Below are 20,475 nucleotides of genomic sequence, written 5' to 3' on the forward strand. Positions count from 1 at the left end.
ACTCGACACAATGACAGGTTTTTACACGCCACTAAAACCAGCAGAATGGTAGAGAAGAAGAAAGTCATTACTGTGAGGCCTTTGTCTGGGGGATTACCATTCTCATCATCTTCTATAGGCTGATAAAGTGACACTAGAGTGGTGTGTGTGTGTGTGCCTATGTGTGTGTGTGTGCGCTGGCAGGTTAAGGCAAGACCTTTTTGGTTTCCCAATCCAAGCTCCTCACAGCTGTTACAGTAAATTGTTATTTTGTTAAACATGTGAATCGAACATAGGACTAAAAGAGCTGTTAACCAGTTGGCTTAGTTATCCATTACTCCCCCTCATTTCTATGGGAGACCCTAGGAGTTTCACTAGGCCTGCATACCAAATGGCACCCCCTTCCCTATACAGTGCACTACTTTTAAACCATAGCGCTATGGGATTTCCTGGGCTTGTGTTAATCTAAAATGTATTCATTTATAATCGTAGTCATATTTTTAATGGTGTTCATGTATAATTCTCTTAGCTACAAATGCTCAGATGGAAATTGAAAACTGGCAGCCTTATTTTCAAAGACACAACTGGGTGCATTTTCTCAGAGTGTGTGTGTGCGTGTGTGTGTGTGTGTGCGTGTGTGTGTGTGTGCATTTGCATGTTAGTGAGGGTTTGTTTAAATGGTAGTTACAGTTGAGATTTTTTTTCTACCTCCTCCAACATCTCACTGCAGCGATGGATGAGAAGAGCTGACACACAGATTTAAAAATATCTCTCAATAACACTCCCACACCCAGTAACCCACAGGGGAACGCACACAAACACGCAAGCACGAATGAAAAAGTGAGTGAGAGAGAGAGAGAGAGAGAGAGTATACTGCTTAATTTCTGAATGCAAGGAACATGATAAGCTCTTGTGTCAGCCTCATCATCAGCTTTATATCCCTGAATGAGACCAGTATCTCTTTGTGTCTGTCTGTCTGTCTGTCTGTCTGTCTGTCTGTCTGTCTGTCTGTCTGTCTGTCTGTCTGTCTGTCTGTCTGTCTGTCTGTCTGTCTGTCTGTCTGTCTGTCTGTCTGTCTGTCTGTCTGTCTGTCTGTCTGTCTGTCTGTCTGTCTGTCCCTCCTTCACTCTCTGTCTCCCCTCCCCCTCTCTCTTTCCCCCTCTCTGATTTACAGGGAAGATCTCAATTGCATACCCCTTGCATCCTCTTTCCTCATCTCCTTCTCAAAACCCATTGGAGGAGAATGTCAGAGGGGCGGGACCTCTGTCTTTCTCATTCAATGGGTTTTGAGAAGGAGATGAGGAGAGAGGACGCAAGGGGTATGCCATTGAGATTTTCCCACTGTGTCGTGTCTGAGTCCTCACCCCTCTGCCTGTGTCTATAAACAGGAAATGACCCACCTTTGAAGACAGGAAATGAAGCGGACACAAATCAAAGCAGACTTCCTGGGTCACCTAATCCTTTCATAGAGAGGTAACTTTGTTGTTCCCAGCCGCCACCCCTAGCCGCCCACCCACCCACCCACCCACCCACCGTCTCAGACCCCCTTCCTCTCTCTGATCCCTCCTGTAGGTTGTGTTCTGGGCCACACTTTGGTGTGCGTGTGTGTGTGTGTGTGTGTGTGTTCTGGGTTTTACTATCAGGGTCCGTTTGCATAAAATATCTAAATTCCCTTTTCCCCTTATCTTTTCCTTTAAAGTTTCCTTAACGTTAAGACAGTTGCTCAAAACATTTTAAGGCAAATTTCCCACATAAATTAAGTGAAAAAGTTAAGGGTGACCATGAGGTCCCTTAAGTGCTTCATTCAGTATGGATATCACTGTAAACAGAATTTGTGGAGGTGAATGTTGCTTACTTCTGCATAAAGAAATCATCAACCAGTTACATAGGTGTATAACTAGCCAGCTACTTAGTTAAACAATGGAAGGTGCACAATCCATGGCTACAAAGCTAGCTGGCTGGCTAGCTACCGACTCTGTAAGTTAGCTTGACATGCTAGAAAGTAATAGAAACAAGTTGAGAAAAAGGAACTAAAGGAAACATGATTCATTATCTTCTGAATCAATTTGTCCTATCTTGAATGTAGTTCTATTTTGTGATCTCCCAAAATAATTGAGATCTCTTTGATGAGATATTCAGTCAGTGAATCAGGTCGTCTCCATGGTAACCAGATACTCTTTCTGCCATGCATGCCTTCAAACTACAGTAAAACACCTTAAGTATGCCCTTACCTAAGGAAAACGCTTGAGGGGCTCAATGGAACATCCTTAAACAATTCCCTCAGGTGAGGGGAAATTATTCCTTAAGGTAAATCCTTAAGATTTAATCCTTAACACTTTAGACGTTTTCTGCAACTGAGACCAGAAGTCCTCACAAGGATAGTAAAACAAGGAACATTAGGACAAGTGGGGACATTTTGCCAGTCCCAACCAAGAAAAAGGCTATTTTAGGCTTAGGGGTTAGGTTTAGGATTACAATTAGGGTTAGAATTAGGGTTAGGGTTAAGGGTTAGCAGTTAGGGGTTAGGTTTAAGGTTATGGGTTTGAGGTTAAGGTTAGGGTTATATTAATTTGTAAGGTTAGAGGTTAGGGAAAATAGGATTTTTAATGGAAATCACCTGATGTGTCCCCACAAGTATAGTAAAACAAAAGTGTGTGTGTGTGTGTGTCTGTGTGTGTGTATGTGCGTAAGGTTAATCTTTCAACTGTGCCACCCTTTCCTCCATGTCAGACCTTCAATTTAGTCAAATGTCACTGAGCACAAAAGCACAGGGAGATCCCAGGTTAAGGCAGCAAGGCGGTTGGTGTGTCAGAGCCACCAAGCTACAAACAGCTCAGAAACATCAACTTTACCCTATTCATCTCATTTGTGTTTTAAATGGCACAGTGCACTACTTTTGGCCAGAGTCCATTTGGGACACACACGGTGCCAGTAAGTGGCAGACAGTGAGGGATGGCCTTCATCCATAATGGAACTCTATTCCATTATGTGCACAAATTTTGACCAGAGCCGTATAAGCCCTGGTCATTCGTAGTACACTATGTGGGAAATAGGGTACCATTTGGGACACACACATGGTGATTGGGGAGCACCTCATCACATCGTAACTCATCGTAACATCGTACCTCTGTTGCCATGGAAATGGGGGATTGTCAAGCATTCTGTCTCTGAGGAAAGGACAGTCCAAAAACCTGAGATGTCATTCAGTATGCGCGTGTGTGTGTGTGAGCGTCTAACGTAAGGCAAGAAATAGACAGAACGTAAAGCAAGGAATAGGCCAATGAGAGGACGGAGAGAGAGGGTGTCTAGAGGAGATGCTGCTGTAGCTGTGGTGGTATATGTTGTCTGGCCTTGACTGTGTGTGACTGGGGTGTAAACCTTTCTCCTGGGTCCTCTCAATACCCCCTCCACCCCCTACCCCACCAAGATTAGATTAGATTATCCCTCTCCTCTACCTCTTCCATCCCTGTCTCTACACCAGCTTCATCCATCCCCTCCTCTATTCCAGCCCCCACTTCTGTCTCTACACCAGCTTCATCCATCCCCTCCTCTATTCCAGCCCTCCCTTCTGTCTCTACACCAGCTACATACATCCCCTCTATTCTAGCCCTCCCTTCTGTCTCTATACCAGCTCCATCCCTTCCTCTATTCTAGTCCTCCCTTCTGTCTCTACACCAGCTCCATCCATCCCCTCCTCTATTTTAGGATTGGGCTGTGTTTTAATGGGCTTTTTGAAGCCATAGAAAAGCAAAGCCATGTAAATTGTTAAAATAGCTTTTGTCTCCTTCAAGACATCAGAACTAACTTCTTAGGTGTGTAACTCCAGACCTTATAGTGGATGGTTAAGTGCATCTCTTCTGCCTTCCTTAGACCTAGACTACATCCCAAATGGCACCCTACTCCCTACAAAGCACACTACTTTTGACCAGAGCCCTATGGGAATAGGGTGCCATTGGTGGGTGCTTATGTGTTAATTTGCATATCCCAACTCCCCTGAGAGACCCACTGAGAGTGGGGTCATGGCCAGGGTCAGCCATTATGAGCAGCAACCATCAGCAATTAGGGTTAAGTGATTTGCTCAAGAGCACATGGGCAGATGTTTCACCTTGCCAGCTCTGGATTTGGTTACTGTCCCAACACTCTAACCACTCGGCTACCTGCTGTCCATGTGCCTGCGTGGTGTTTACTTCATTTCCAGTATATACTGCTTCTTTGAGTGATATAGGCTACTTTGCATATTCACTAGTTTTAATCAAGATGAATAACACACACAATTCACGCAAACACACACATGTCCCATGTTATCCTCTCTTGTTTCCCTCCCAATTGGAGACCAGACCCTTTTCTGTGTATTAATGACTTACTTTGAGTTTGCAGTGATCTGTTATTTAATATAATTGTGTGCCTTCCTCTAATTGCCATGAATTTCTATGGATTGCAGAGCCTCTTCCTCCTTCTGTGCTTCTAATTGATTTATTGTAGACTTTTTGACACACACAGGCTTGCACACACAAACACCACAGATGGAGAGAGAGACACACAGAGAGGGGAGGGAGAAAGAGAGAGAGGGAGAGGGAGATAAGTATTATTCTCCACTCTGTCCAAAAAATGTGAAGGCCAGCTGATTAATATCAAAGCCATCTTATGACTAGAGATCTCGGTGCGACTTCACCGCATATGTACACGCGTCAAAATCCACTTAGCTCACGGCAATATTCAATTCATTCTTCAGATGCGCGAGAAGAGATGAATAAACCGGATAATTCCTAACACCTGCTGAGAGACTGTTAGATAACGGTGACGGTTTGTGTCATGAGGAACTCAAGGGGGTTGAAACATAAGGAAACGGTAGAAACCAGATGTTGTTGTTGCGCTTTATTAAAAGATCACCTGTGATGCTCACCGGTAGCGCATGCTATTAATAATCTGGAAATACAGCAGTCAGTAGATCCGGGGAATCACTGGCTTGTTTTGGTCTCTCTCTCTGTCTCTCTCTCTGTGTGTGTCTGTGTGTGTCTGTGCGTGCGTGTAGCGTGTAGCGTGCATTTGTCTGTGTTTGTGTAGGGGGATGTAGAGGAAAGACAGCTCTCTTTTTTGAGGGAAAAATAGAGCAGCTCGAGATGTGTTTGTCAAATGAAAGCAGCCTTTGGTTTTGACCTGACAGAATGATCGTTCTTATTTTAGGGAGACCTGTATTGTTTGGAATGGGGCACTGCAAGCATGATCCAACCCAGCCTGGTCTCAGAACAAAATGTATTATATGTTACAAAAATCTGTGCCACTCCATTAGTATGAAATGTTACATTACGTTAAGTTACTTTACTTGACCTGTTTAGTACGATGTATTACGTTCGATAAGACAGTAGGTTACCTGATGCAAAAATGAACTCAAATGTTGTGTGTTCGAATCTCATCATGGACAACGTTAGCATTTTAGCGAACTACTTACCACTTTTTAGCCACTTAGCATGCTAGTTAACCCTTCCCCTTCCCCTACCGCTAACCTTAAACCTTTAAACTAACTCCTAACCCTAACCTTAGCTAACGTTAGCTAACAAATTTGAATTTGTAACATCATATGTAATACAAATTTGCAATATATTGTACGAATTGTAATTCATAACATATTTTATGTGCTCCAATTGGTATTATATTGTATGAAACTTTAACATTGGTCGGCCAATGTTATGTAACCTAACCTAACATATCATATTAAATGGAGTGTCATGGTTTTAGAAACATATACTGCATTTGCTCTGTGGGATCCTCCTGACTTCTCCAGTACCTCAACATTACATTTGTCTGGGGCTGAGCAGAGACAGCGCTGCTGGTGGTCTGCCTCCAGAGCGCTTAAGAGCGAGAGAGAGACAGAGAGTGAGCGAAGGGGAGAGATGCGCTCCTGTGTGGCACATTGGTTCAGGCTACCTTTCTGACGACGAAACAGTCAACCTGTGGATAGCAGCGGGTGGGGTGAGGATATTAAACTCGCGAGCTCTACTGTCACTGCTGCGGACACCCCACCCCCCTTCCCTTCCAGCTCAAGCCGCCGAAATCTAGGATGCACGGGCTGCCAGCAGCTCCCGTTTAATTCATGAAAGGAGAGGGACCGACGCCAAGTCTGGGGGCGCGCGCCGAGCCCGCTTTATGAATGGCCCGAACATGGAGGAAATTCCGTTTGAAAGAGTCCAGACCCGGAAGGAGGGTCACTGTCCGGCCGCCACCGGTACAACCATCGCTGCCGTCGCGTGCGAGGACGAGTTCGACAGCAAAGAGCTCGAGACGCTCTTCCAAAACTACAACCTGAAGCTAGAGCAGACGGCAACGCTCAAAGCCCTCGCGGTGCTCATCGTGGCCGCCTCGTCCCTCGCGCTGATGGAGCTTCTGTCCGGTCCCCGGCTCACGGTGTCCAAGGGCTCTCACCCGGTGCACAGCGTAGTGTTCGTCTCTCTCTTTATAGTCACCAACGTCAAGTACCTGCAAGTGACGCAGCTGCAGCAGATCGCCAAGCTCGCGCTGCTCTTCAGCTTCACCTTCGCGCTCCTCTGCTGCCCGTTCCCCCTCGCGCTTGGCGCCGCCGGCGTGGGGGCTCCCCCCGCACCGGAGCAAGGCGTGTGGCAGCTCATGCTGGTCACTCTCGTGGCATACGTGCTGCTCCCGGTGCGGACGCTGCTCGCAGTGCTGTTTGGTATGATGGTGGCCGTTTCCCACTTCATCGTCACGGCGACATCAGTCACGGCCAGAAAACACAAGCTCTGGAGACCGGTAAGTTTGCACCCTCGGTACTCCCGCTCAGACTCTCATTTAGAATCCCCGGTTAGTCAGCTAATCTGTCATTTAGAACGAGCTCTACCGACCTAAGTAAGCCTTAACTAACCAGCCTTCTCTTCAAGTCCCCTGTTTTCACTGTTATAGCCTATGCTTTGTTTCAGTGTGACTAGTTGTGCATTTCCCTCCATTTTCTATTGAATATCAGTGTCTATCGATAGGCCAGTGCTGCACTGCTGTTGTTATAAGTGGTGTGGTGGTGGTTGTGGACCCTGGTGGTGAGAGAGGTTTTGTATCAAACTTTCCAGCTATACAAACCTCCGACCATTGAACCACACGCAGCAGATGCTGTCCACTCGCGGTGGTGCTGAAACGAAGAGCGTAGTGCACGCGGAGCTTTTCACGTACAAATCATCTAACAAAACATAACACACACACACACACATACAGGCACACACACACAATTTAATCCACTTTCCAAAATAAACCATCCATATAGAAATGATAGATTATAAACCATGATGTTTTGGTATACCCACTAAAAACACAAATCCACCATTATTATACAACAGAAATACAACAACAACTTGCGCCAACACCACCACAACAACGAATTACTATATAACCCAATGTGAATGCCATTCATAACTCCATTCAACTGAAAACCAACCATTCTGTCATTCAAGTGTCCAATACCTGTCATGGTGATATAGGTTACAGAAGGACCTTAGGTATACACAATATGCTTTCCGATCAATATGAAGTGGTTTATGTTAAGTAGTTTGAATAAGCATGTTGACTTTAGAATCAAAGTGGTTTACATTAGCAGTCACAGTGTTCTATGAAAGGAAGAAAGGAAGGAAGCAGGAACTGAAGTAAAGAAAGAAAGGTATTGACATTAGCATTGGGTATATTTATTATTGGGTATAGTTAGTATCGGGTATCTTTAGTATTGGATATAGTTAGTATCAGGAATACTTATTATCGGGCATATTTAGTATAGGGTATATTTATTATTGGGTACATTTAATATTGGGTACATTTAATATTGGGTATATTTAATATTAGGTATATTTAGTATTGGGTATATTTAAAATGGGGTATATTTAATATTGGGTATATTTAATATCGGGTATTGGGTGGGTGTTCTATAACAATCAACCTTTACCCTTTGAAAATGGCCTGGTGTGTTTAAGGTTACCAGAGTTCAGTCATCACATTAACTACAAACACAGAATCAATAACCAAGTATCAATGATAAATAGCCTTCTCCGTCTGCTCTCTCTCCCTATCTCTCCGCTACTCCCTCTTTGTGGTCTACATTTATGGTCTATTGTATAGATAACTTCAATGGTTTATTTTGAACCCCCCACACACACACACACACACACACACACACACACACACACACACACACACACACACACACACTGACTGTATACATTGTTCTTGTCCCGTGTGATCTGCAGCTGGTGGCCAATGCTGTACTATTCACCAGTGTCAACCTGTCTGGAGTCTTTGTCAGGGTGCTGACTGAGCGTGCTCAAAGGAAGGTCTTCCTGCAGGCTAGGAGCTGCATAGAGGAAAGGCTACGACTAGAGGATGAGAATGAGAAGCAGGTGAGAGAGACACACACACACACACACACAGGCACACACACGTGCGTGCAAACACACAAAAGCAGATACATATACACGCATTACCAGTCATAAGTCTGGACACACCTACATTCAAGGATTTTTCTTTATTTTTACAACTTTCTACATTGTAGAATAATAGTGAAGACATCAGGACTATGAAATAACACATATGGAATCATGTAGTAACCATAAAAGTGTTTAAAAAATCAAAACATATTTGGGATTCTTCAAAGTAGTCAACCTTTGTCTTGATGACAGCTTTGGACACTCTTGGCATTCTCTCAACCAGCTTCATGAGGAATGCTTTTCCAACAGTCTTGAAGGAGTTCCCACATATGTTGAGCACTTGATGGCTGCTTTTCCTTCACTCTGCGGTCCAACTTATCCCAAACCATCTCAATTGGGTTGAGGCTAGGTCCTCTGATGCAGCACTCCATCACTCTCCTTGGTCAAAATAGCCCTTACACAGCCTGGAGGTATGTTTTGTGTCATTGTCCTGTTGAAAAAGAAATGATAGTCCCACTAAGCACAAACCATATGCTATGGCGTATTGATGCTGAATGCTGTGGTAGCCATGCTGGTTAAGTGTGCCTTGAATTCTAAATAAATCACAGACAGTGTCACTAACAAAGCACCCAAACACCATCACACCTCCACCTCCATGCTTCACAGTGGGAACCACACATGCAGAGATCATTCGTTCACCTACTCTGCGTCTCACAAAGACACGGCGGTTAGAACCAAAAATCTCAAATCTGGACACATCAGACCAAAGGACAGGTTTCCACTGGTCTAATGTCCATTGCTCATGTTTCTTGGCCCAAGCAAGTCTCTTCTTCTTATTGATGTCCTTTAGTAGTGGTTTCTTTGCAGCAATTCAACCATGAAGGCCGAATTCTCGCAGTTGATGTATCTGTTACTTGAAATCTGTGAAGCATTTATTTGGGCTGCTATTTCTGAGGCTGGTAACTCTAATGAACGTATCCTCTGCAGCAGAGGTAACTCTGGGTCTTCCTTTCCTGTGGCGGTCCTCATGAGAGCCGGTTTCATCATAGCACTTGATGGGTTTTGTGACTCCACTAGAAGAAACTTCAAAGGTTCTTGAAATGTTCCGCATTGACTGACCTTCATTTCTTAAAATAATGATGGACTGTTGTTTCTCTTTGCTTATTTGAGCTGGTCTTGCCATAATATGAACTTGGTCTTTTTCCAAATAGGGCTGTCTTCTGTATACCACCCCTATCTTGTCACAACACAACTGATTGGCTCAAACGCATTAAGAAGGAAAGAAAACCCACAAATTGACTTTTAACAAGGCACACCTTAATTAAAATGCATTCCAGGTGACTACCTCATGAAGCTGGTTGAGAGAATGCCAAGAATGTGCAAAGCTGTCATCAAGGCAAAGGGTGGCTCCTTTGAAGAATCTCAAATATAAAATATATTTTGATTTGTTTATCACTTTTTTGGTTACTACATTATTCCATATGTGTTATTTCATAGTTTTGATTACTATTATTCTATAATGTATACAATAGTAAAAACATAGATAAACCCTTTAATGAGTACGTGTGTCCAAACTTTTGACTGGTGCTGTATGTGCGTAAGCACGCAGGCATACATGCATGCATGCACACACACACACACACACACACACACACACACACTATTTCAAATACACACACAAATATGCACATACTGTACATACTGACAGTAGAGTACATGGACATATTTTCAAGCAGAGTTATTTTCTTGCATAGGCAACACATCACCCACTTTAAAAATGGTAAAAACAACTACATTTGGGAAAATATTGGACCGAACACCTTTTGGGTTGGGTTTTTGATGCTGGGTTATTGAGCTACGATCAGAGATGGGCAGTATTTCTGTTACATGTATTTGAAATACATGTTTTAATGCATTTACATTTTGATAATTTAGCAGATGCTTTTATTCAGAGTGACAGTGCATTCAACTGAGGTAGATAAACAACAACATATAACAGTCATAGCAAGTAAAACGGTTCTGTGATCATTACTGAGAATGTTTTTGCAGTTCGGCCGGCTACTTGCAAATTGATTTAAAAATACAAATGACAAAATAAAACACTTTTCAGAAATAAATAATGTTTCATTTTGATATATTTGTCATTAGACCTTTGCAAGTAGCCCGGCTGAACTGCAACAACATTCTCAGTAACGGTTACTTACCATGACTGTGATATGTTCTTGTTTATCTACCTTAGTTGAATGCACTGTCACTCTAGATAAGAGAGTTTGCTAAATTACCTAAATGTACAGTTGGAAGTTTACATGCACCTTAGCCAAATACATTTAAACTCTGTTTTTCACAATTGCTGACATTTAATCAGAGAAAAAAATTCCCTGTCTTAGGTCAGTTAGTATCACCACTTTATTTTAAGAATGTGAAATGTCAGAATAATAGTAGAGAGAATGATTTATTTCAGCTTTTAATTCTTTCATCACATTCTCAGTGGGTCAAAAGTTTACATACACTCACTTAGTATTTGGTAGCATTGCCTTTAAATTGTTTAACTTGGGTCAAACATTTCGGATAGCCTTCCACAAGCTTCTCACAATAAGTTGGGTGAATTTTGGCCCATTCCTCCTGACAGAGCTGGAGTAATTGAGTCAGGTTTGTAGCCTCCTTACTCGCACACGCATTTTTCAATTCTGCCCACAAATTTTCTATAGGATTGATGTCATCAGGGCTTTGTGATGGCCACTCCAATACCTTGACATTGCTGTCCTTAAGCTATTTTGCCACAATTTTGGAAGCATGCTTGGGGTCATTGTCCATAAGGAAGACCAATTTGCGATCAAGCTTTAAATTCCCGACTGATGTTTTGAGATGTTGCTTCAATAAATCCACGTCATTTTTCCTCATGATGCCATCTATTTTGTGAAGTGCACCAGTCCCTCCTGCAGCAAACACCCCCACAACATGATGCTGCCACCCCCGTGCTTCATGGCTGGGATGATGTTTTTCAGCTTGCGAGCCTCCCCCTTTCTCCTCCAAACATAACAATGGTCATTATGGCCAAACAGTTCTATTTTTGTTTCATCAGACCAGATGACATTTCTCCAAAAAGGACGATCTTTGCCCCCATGTGCAGTTGCAAACCGTAGTATGATTTTTTTTATGGCGGTTTTGGAGCAGTGGCTTTGTCCTTGCTGAGCGGCCTTTCAGGTTATGTCTATATAGGACTCATTTTACTGTGGATATAGATACTTTTGTACCTGTTTCCTCCAGCATCTTCACAAGGTCCTTTGCTGTTGTTCTGGGATTGATTTGCACTTTTCGCACCAAAGTACATTCATCTCTAGGAGACAGAATGCGTCTCCTTCCTGAGCGGTATGATGGCTGCGTGGTCCCATGGTGTTTATACTTGCCTACTATTGTTTGAACAGCTGAACGTGGCACCTTCAGGCATTTGGAAATTGCTCCCAAGGATGAACCAGACTTGTGGACGTCTACAATTTTTTTCTGAGGTCTTGGCTGATTTCTTTTGTTTTTCCCATGATGTCAAGCAATGAGGCACTGAGTGTGAAGATAGGCCTTGAAATACATCCACAGGTACACCTCCAATTTACTCAAATGATGTCTGTTAGCCTATCAGAAGCTTCTAAAGCCATGACATCATTTTCTGGAATTGTCCAAGCTGTTTAAAGGCACAGTCAACTTAGTGTATGTAAACTTCTGACCCCCTGGAATTGTGATACAGTGAATTATAAGTGCAATAATCTATCTGTAAACAATTGTTGGAAAAATTATTTGTGTCATGCACAATGTAGATATCCTAACCGACTTGCCAAAACTATAGTTTGTTAATAAGAAATTTGTGGAGTGGTTGAAAAATGAGTTTTAATGACTCCAACCTAAATGTATATAAACTTCCGATTTCAACTGTATATGTGGAAATGAACAACTGCAAGGCACACTAGGTATTGTCATTGGCCTCGTTTCATTTTTACATTTCCATTTCCATTTAGTTAATTTCGCAGATGCTCTTATCACACTATGGTGCCATCAGACTTCTGATACCAACTTAGGGTGAAAGGGGCCACAAAATTGTGAACCGCTATACAGAAATGGTATAGAAAGGTATTTTGTATTTTGAAAATACACATTACAGCTTTCAAAAGTATCTTGTTAGAAAATATATTGGAGAGTAGTAGTAGCCCATTGTAATACAAAATACTTATTTTAAATACATGTAACGGAAATACTGCCCATCTGATCATAGTTCAGTGACCAAACTGCGGGGTCAAAAATAACCCACACGTGTTCTGTCCACTATTTACCCAGCACTGGGTTGGTTTTTAACCCATCATTCTTTAGAGTGCATCTTGTGTAAATAATGTGTGTTTGAGCTTGATACGTTTCAGAGTGACTTTCTAAAGGTTGCAGGTGCCAATGTAGCTTCTGCAACAATAAGCCCACAGGCACACAGTAACTATGACAGCAGCTATATGAGGAAAGAACAATTAGCATAGCGTACGCATATCACCACACCACACACACACTCCACCCCCTCCTCACACACCTGCACACACACATGAACAACATTAGACACCCACCCTTCCTCTCCTCCTCAGCCCAATATACCTACCTATAGAAGTCACTTATAAAAATCAAATATCTTAGCACCCATACCCCGTTACACACACACACACACCTGTTGTTTGTAGATTAGCAGATGAAATGTTGTGTTGTTTCCCTGTCCTGCAGTAACAGCTCTGATCTCTGACAGGTCATTATTACACAGGCAGATTGCTTTCATGGCCTCCCCACGCCGCCCGCTAAAGGTCACTAGTTTATCTGGGTACCAAAAATGCACACAGCACCCTGATTGGGATCTGGGAACAGCACTTTGTCATGATGTAAACCCCCACTGAACCAGTCTGCCATTTGGATCATAATAACCAAACCAGTCTATTATATTCTTCCTATAACAAATCCAGTCTGCTATTCTGACAGTAATAACCAAAACCTGTTTTCTTTACATTTTATTTCAGCGTGTGTCACATTCTGACCTTAGTTCCTTTGTTTTGTCTTTTGTTTTAGTATGGTCAGGGCGTGAGTTGGGTGGGTTGTCTATGTTAGTTTTTCTGTGATTTTCTATTTCTGTGGCCTGGTATGGTTCTCAATCAGAGGCAGCTGTCAATCGTTGTCCCTGATTGAGAACCATATTTAGGTAGCCTGTTTTCGATTGTGTTTTGTGTGTGGTTGTTTTTCGTCTTTGTGTGTCTGCACCAGACAGAACTGTTCCGGTTGTTTTCAGTCTTTGTGTGTCTGCACCAGACAGAACTGTTCCGGTTGTTTTCAGTCTTTGTTGTCTGCACCAGACAGAACTGTTCCGGTTGTTTTCAGTCTTTGTGTGTCTGCACCAGACAGAACTGTTCCGGTTGTTTTCAGTCTTTGTGTGTCTGCACCAGACAGAACTGTTCCGGTTGTTTTCAGTCTTTGTGTGTCTGCACCAGACAGAACTGTTCCGGTTGTTTTCAGTCTTTGTGTGTCTGCACCAGACAGAACTGTTCCGGTTGTTTTCAGTCTGTGTGTGTCTGCACCAGACAGAACTGTTCCGGTTGTTTCTTTGTTGTTTTGTTATTCAGTGTTCAGTTTACTTGATTAAAAAGATGCGCATTGGTCCTCACCTTCTTCCCACGACAGCCATTACAGAACCACCCACCACCAAAGGACCAAGCAGCATGGTAACGGGTAGCAGCAGCAGCAGCAGCGAGATCTGGACTATGTTACAACATGGGACGAAATAGAGGTTGACGGTTGGTTGACCCAGGGAGAGTGCCGGAGCCCGCCTGGGATTCTCTGGAACAATGTGAGGAGGGATATCGGCGAATGGAGTTGGCACGGTGATCAAGGAGGCCCGAGAGGCAGCCCCAAAAATTTGTTGGGGAGGCACACAGGGAGTGTGGTGAAGTCTGGTAGGAGACCTGCGCCAACTCCCCGTGCCTACCGTGGAGAGAGAGGGACCGGGCAGGCACCGTGTTATGCCGTGAGGCGCACGGTGTCCCCGGTGCGTGTGCATAGCCCGGTGCGGTACATTGCAGCGCCTCGTATCGGCCGGGCTAGAGTGGGCATCGAGCCAGGTGCCATGAAGCCGGCTCAGCACATCTGGTCTCCAGTGCGTCTCCTCGGGCCGGGGTACATGGCACCAGCCCTACGCACCGGGCTATGCACACGCACCGGGGACACCGTTCGCTAGCACAGCCCAGTGTGGGCTATTCCACCTCGCCGCACTGGCCTGGCTACGGGGAGCATTCAGCCAGGTAGTGTTGGGCAGGCTCGGTGCTCGAGACCTCCAGTGCGCCTCCACGGTCCGGTCTATCTGGTGCCACGCACCAGCCCTCCAGTGGCAGCTCCCCGCACCAGGCTGTCTCTTCGTCTCCTCCATACAGATGCTCCCGCCTGTCCAGCGCTGCCAGAGTCTTCCTCCTGCCCAGCGCTGCCAGAGTCTCCCGTCTGTCCTGAGCTGCCAGAGTCTCCCGTCTGTCCTGAGCTGTCCAGAGTCGGAGTCCCGTCTGTCCTGAGCTGCCGGAGTCTCCCGTCTGTCCTGAGCTGCCGGAGTCTCCCGTCTGGAGTCTCCCGTCTGTCCTGAGCTGCTGGAGTCTCCCGTCTGTCCTGAGCTGCCGGAGTCTCCCGTCTGTCCTGAGCTGCCGGAGTCTCCCGTCTGTCCTGAGCTGCCGGAGTCTCCCGTCTGTCCTGAGCTGCCGGAGCCGTCCGTCAGCCAGGTGCTGCCGGTGCCGCCGGTCAGCCAGGTGCTGCCAGAGCCGCCGGTCAGCCAGGTGCTGCCAGAGCCGTCCGTCACGCCGGCGCTGCCGGAGTCTCCCGTCCGTCCGGTGTTGCCGGAATCTCCCGTCCATTTGGGACCCATGGCTTGGGTCCTCAGTCCGAGATTGGCGGCGAGGGTCGCCGTGTTAAAGAGGCCACTGAGGCGGGTAGAGAGGCAGAGAAGGACTATGGTGGAGTGGGGTCCACGTCCCGCGCCAGAGCCGCCACCACGGACAGACACCCACCCAGACCCTCCCCTATAGGTTTAGGTTTTGCGGCCAGATTCCGCACCTTTGGGGGTACTGTCACGTTCTGACCTTAGTTCCTTTGTTTTGTCTTTTGTTTTAGCATGGTCAGGGTGTGAGTTGGGTGGGTTGTCTATGTTAGTTTTTCTATGATTTTCTATTTCTGTGTTTGGCCTGGTATGGTTCTCAATCAGAGGCAGCTATCAAACGTTGTCCCTGATTGAGAACCATATTTAGGTAGCCTGTTTATGATTGTGTTTTGTGGGTGGTTGTTTTCAGTCTTTGTGTGTCTACACCAGACAGAACTGTTCCGGTTGTTTCTTTGTTGTTTTGTTAGTCAGTGTTCAGTTTACTTGATTAAAAGATGAACACGTACCACGCTGTGCATTGGTCCTCACCTTCTTCCCACGACAGCTTTTACAGCGTGGTGTTGTTATTATTTTTAAACTGAGTATTATACATTTTCTAATGAGTTTTGTGATAATATTATGAAAGCATTCCACAAGGATGCTGACCCATGTTGACTCCAATGCTTCCCACAGTTGTGTCAGGTTGGCTGGATGTCCTTTGGGTGGTGGACCATTATTGATACACACAGGAAACTGTTGAGCGTGAAAAACCCAGCAGCATTACAGTTCTTCACACAAACCAGTGCGCCTGGCACCTACTACCATACCCAGTTCAAAGGAACGTAAATCTTTTGTTTTGCCCATTAACTCTCTGAATGGCACACATACACAATCCATGTCTCAATTGTCTCAAGGCTTAAAAATCCTTATTTAACCCATCTCCTCCCCTTCATCTACACTGATTGAAGTGGATTTAACAGGTGACATCAATAAGGGATCATAGCTTTCACCTGGACTCAACTGGTCAGTCTATGTCATGGAAAGAGCAGGTGTTCCTAATGTTTTGTACACTGAGTGTAATCAGGTTTTTTAACAGTGTCTGCAAATTGAATAGTTGGTTTTATCCACAGCAGCTCAGCGATAATTAGGAAGTCATTCATTTAGTGAGCGATTAATGCATCAGGACCGGCGAAGAGGGCGTCACCAGAAATAATGAATGGAGGAGGGGAGAGAGGATGAGTACTAGATTATTCCAGAGGGAGAATAAAACCCCACTCTAATGTTCATATGTTATATGTTGTACATCTCAGACTGGTTCCTGGTAGATCGCACTTTCATATTTTCATTTTCATTTTTACAGCAATCCTGATCATTTGTTAATTCATGTGCAGCTTATCTGTGTTGCTACAGCTGCTGCCAAAACAATGTTTTGTATTCTTGGTAGTAGGTGCAGTCATGTAGGGTCAAGGCCTGTGCTCTCATGGCAATAGCCTGATCGGTCCGATTTGTTTGTGTTTTAGCTAATTCCTCTCTTTGTTGGTTCCGATAGTAGAATTGACTACAGTACATATAGAATGGGACCAGGGCCTGTATGTCACGCCCTGACCTTAGAGATCCCTATTATTCTCTATGTTTGGTTAGCTCAGGGTGTGACTCGGGTGGGAAAGTCTGTTTCCTATTTCTTTGTTTTTGGCCGAGTGTGATTCCCAATCAGAGGCAGCTGTCTACCGTTGTCTCTGATTTGGGATCATATATAAGTTGTCATTTTCCTTTTGGGTTTTGTGGGATCTTGTTTTCTGTTTAGTGTCTGTGCCTGACAGAACTGTTCGCTTTTGTTTTCGCTTTTGTTATTTTGTTTTAAGTGTTTTTTAAATAAAAGGAGTCATGAACACTTACCACGCTGCGCTTTGGTCTACTATTCCTACCACCAACGAGAGCTGTTACACTGTATTCATAAAGCATCTCGCAGACAGACTGCTGATCTAGGATCAGGTCCCCTTGTCCATTCAATATAATCTAAAAGGCAAAAACAACAAAAACAACAACAAACACTCCTAATCTGAGAAGCTTGGTGAATATGGGCCCATGCAGGCTATTGAGTGGACTGAAATCAAAGTATAAAGAGGAATGTTTTGCAACTGAGAGAGAGAGAGAAGTAGGTCTCCGACTCTGTTGCTCCTTACCCTTAATAAGACCAGCGGTGGTGGTAGTGTTGAGCTCATGGTGGTTGTTAAGGTCAGGACTGGCATCAAGACCAGGGAGGAACTGGAGCATGCTGATATTAATGTCATACCAGGCTAGGGCAGGGCATCTCTAACACCACACTCTGAAGCTACAGGGATGGACGCTACACTACTGAATGAGGGAGAATCAAGAATGTGCGTGTTGTTCTCAATAGTTCTTATATATTTGCAGAGTATATGTATGTTATGCCTTATACATATATATTATACAGTGAATTCGGAAAGTATTCAGACCCTTTTATCTTTTCTGCATTTTGTTGCGTTAGTCTTATTCTAAAATGTATTTAAAAAAAGAAAAACCCTTCATCAATCTACACACAATGTCCCACAGGTTTTTTAATTTTTTTGCAAATGTGTTACAAATACAACACTGAAATATCACATTTACATTATGTGATATTTCATAATTCTCCCCAGTCTGAGGTTTTGAGCGCTCTGGAGCAGGTTTTCATCAAGGATCTCTCTGTACTTTTCTCCATTCATCTTTCCCTCGATCCTGACTAGTTTTCCAGTCCCTGCCACTGAAAAACATCCCCACAGAATGATGCTGCCACCACCATGCTTTATGGTAGGGATGGAGCTAGGGTTCCTCTACATGACACTTGGCATTCAGGCCAAAGCATTCAATCTTGGTTTTATCAGACCAGAGAACATTTAGGTGCCTTTTAGCAAACTCCAAGCAGGCTGTCATGTGCCTTTTGCTGAGGAGTGGCTGCCATCTGGCCACTCTACCACAAATGCCTGATTGGTGGAGTGCTGCAGAGATGGTTGTCCTTCTGGAGCTCTGTCAGAGTGACCATTGGGTTCTTGGTCACCTCCCTGACCAAGGCCCTTTTCCCCCGATTGCCCAGTTTGGCCGGGCTACTAGCTCTAGGAAGAGTCTTGGTTGTTCCAAACTTCTTCTATTTAAGAATGATGGAAGCCACTGTGTTCTTGGGGTCTTTCAATGCTGCAGACATTTTTTGGTACCCTTCCCCTGATCTGTGCCTCGACACAATCCTGTCTCGGCACGCTACAGACAATTCCTTCAGCCTCATGGCTTGGTCTTTGCTCTGACATCTTTGCTCATAGACAGGTGTGAGCCTTTCCAAATCATGTCCAATCAATTGAATTTACGACAAGTGGACTCCAATCAAGTAGTAGAACATCAAGTATGATCAATGGAATCATGATGCAGCTAAGCTCAATTTCGAGTCTCAAAGCAAAGGGTCTGAATACTTATGTAAATCAGTTTTTTTTCTTTCTCTAAAATCCTGTTTTCGCTTTGTCATTATGTGTTATTGTGTGTAGATGGATGAGGAACAAAATTAATTTAAATAATTTTAGAATAAGTCTGTAACGTGACAATATGTGGAAATGTCAAGGGGTCTGAATACTTTCTGAATGCACTGTTTGTACACAAGTAACTACCAAAATAATGGAAACATTAAATGAGGGATACAAGCATATTGAAAGCAGGTCCTTCCACACAGTTTTGGTTCCTGAGTTAATTAAGCAATTAACGTCCCATCATGCTTAGGGTCATGTATTAAAATGCTGGTCAGGCCATTTTCTGGCTATTATTTTGGTTACCATGGTATGCCCCCAAAGGATGACAATGCCCCCATCTACGGGTCACAAGTGGTCACTGAATGGTTTGATTAGCATGAGAATGATGTAAAGCATATGCCACGGCCGTCTCAGTCACCTGATCTCAACCCAATTGAACACGTAAGGAGATTCTGGAGCGGCGCCTGAGACAGCGTTTTCCACCACTATCAACAAAACACCTAATGATGGAATTTCTCATGGAAGAATGGTATCGCATCCCTCCAATAGAGTTCCAGACACTTGTAGAATCTATGTCAAGGTGCATTGAAACTGTTCTGGCTCGTGGTGCCCAACACCCTGTTCAGACATTTTATGTTGGTGTTTCCTTTATCTTGGCAGTTACCTGTATGTATGTCTATTGTAGGCTACTTTAATGCTGTTGATCAAAATGTATCCATTTGACCTCTGCTGCTGTAACCTCTGGAGGATGGGGCTGTGTCCGACATGGGCGGATGAAGTGCACTATATTATGAAATACGCTGTAATTTGGGAGGCATACTATTAATAATGAGCGAGTTCGTTTTTTTACTTTTACATAATATGACCTCATAATTTACCTCCGCCCACTCTGTCTTTCGGCTTCTCCCACTCATGCTTTAGGAGCGCCTCCTGATGAGCCTGTTGCCCAGGAACGTTGCCATGGAGATGAAGGAGGACTTCCTGAAGCCGCCCGAGAGGATCTTTCATAAGATCTACATCCAGCGTCATGACAATGTCAGGTACGTACGTGAGTGACGCTATGGCAACAACAGGTTTTCTAACGGGTGGCAGGAGGTTTGATGGTCGTCTTGTTCTTGATCCACCGTGTCATCATGTCTTCCTCAAATGACATCAGGATAAAAAAAGCGTGGTTTGGCTAAGTGAGAGGTAATGAATTTCAGATCAGGGGGTACTAGAGTCTGGCAGGGCTCACAGTCACCTGGTCAGATCAGGGGGTACTAGAGACTGGCAGGGCTCACAGTCACCTGGTCAGATCAGGGGGTACTAGAGACTGGCAGGGCTCACAGTCACCTGGTCAGATCAGGGGGTACTAGAGACTGGCAGGGCTCACAGTCACCTGGGCAGATCAGGGGGTACTAGAGACGGGCAGGGCACACAGTCACCTGGTCAGATCAGGGGGTACTAGAGACTGGCAGGGCTCACAGTCACCTGGTCAGATCAGGGGGTACTAGAGACTGGCAGGGCTCACAGTCACCTGGTCAGATCAGGGGTACTAGAGACTGGCAGGGCTCACAGTCACCTGGTCAGATCAGGGGGTACTAGAGACTGGCAGGGCTCACAGTCGCCTGGTCACATGAATAAGAATGTCCAGAAATCATCACTCCAATGTGTGTTTCAGAGGCTGATGTGG

General features: G+C 44.5%; 1 protein-coding gene across 1 annotated transcript; it reads left to right on the plus strand.

Annotated features, from left to right (window-relative positions):
* Nucleotides 1-5,804: 5,804 nt before the first annotated feature.
* LOC112251617 (adenylate cyclase type 1-like) lies at nt 5,805-19,859 on the plus strand. The gene is made up of 3 exons (XM_042322721.1): nt 5,805-6,741; nt 8,214-8,363; nt 19,725-19,859. The coding sequence occupies exons 1-3, from the start codon at nt 6,124-6,126 to the stop codon at nt 19,857-19,859; spliced, it is 903 nt and encodes a 300-aa protein (XP_042178655.1). The 5' UTR covers nt 5,805-6,123.
* Nucleotides 19,860-20,475: the final 616 nt, after the last annotated feature.

This window comes from Oncorhynchus tshawytscha, linkage group LG05, assembly GCF_018296145.1.
Source record: "Oncorhynchus tshawytscha isolate Ot180627B linkage group LG05, Otsh_v2.0, whole genome shotgun sequence".
NCBI classification, from domain to species: Eukaryota; Metazoa; Chordata; class Actinopteri; order Salmoniformes; family Salmonidae; genus Oncorhynchus; species Oncorhynchus tshawytscha.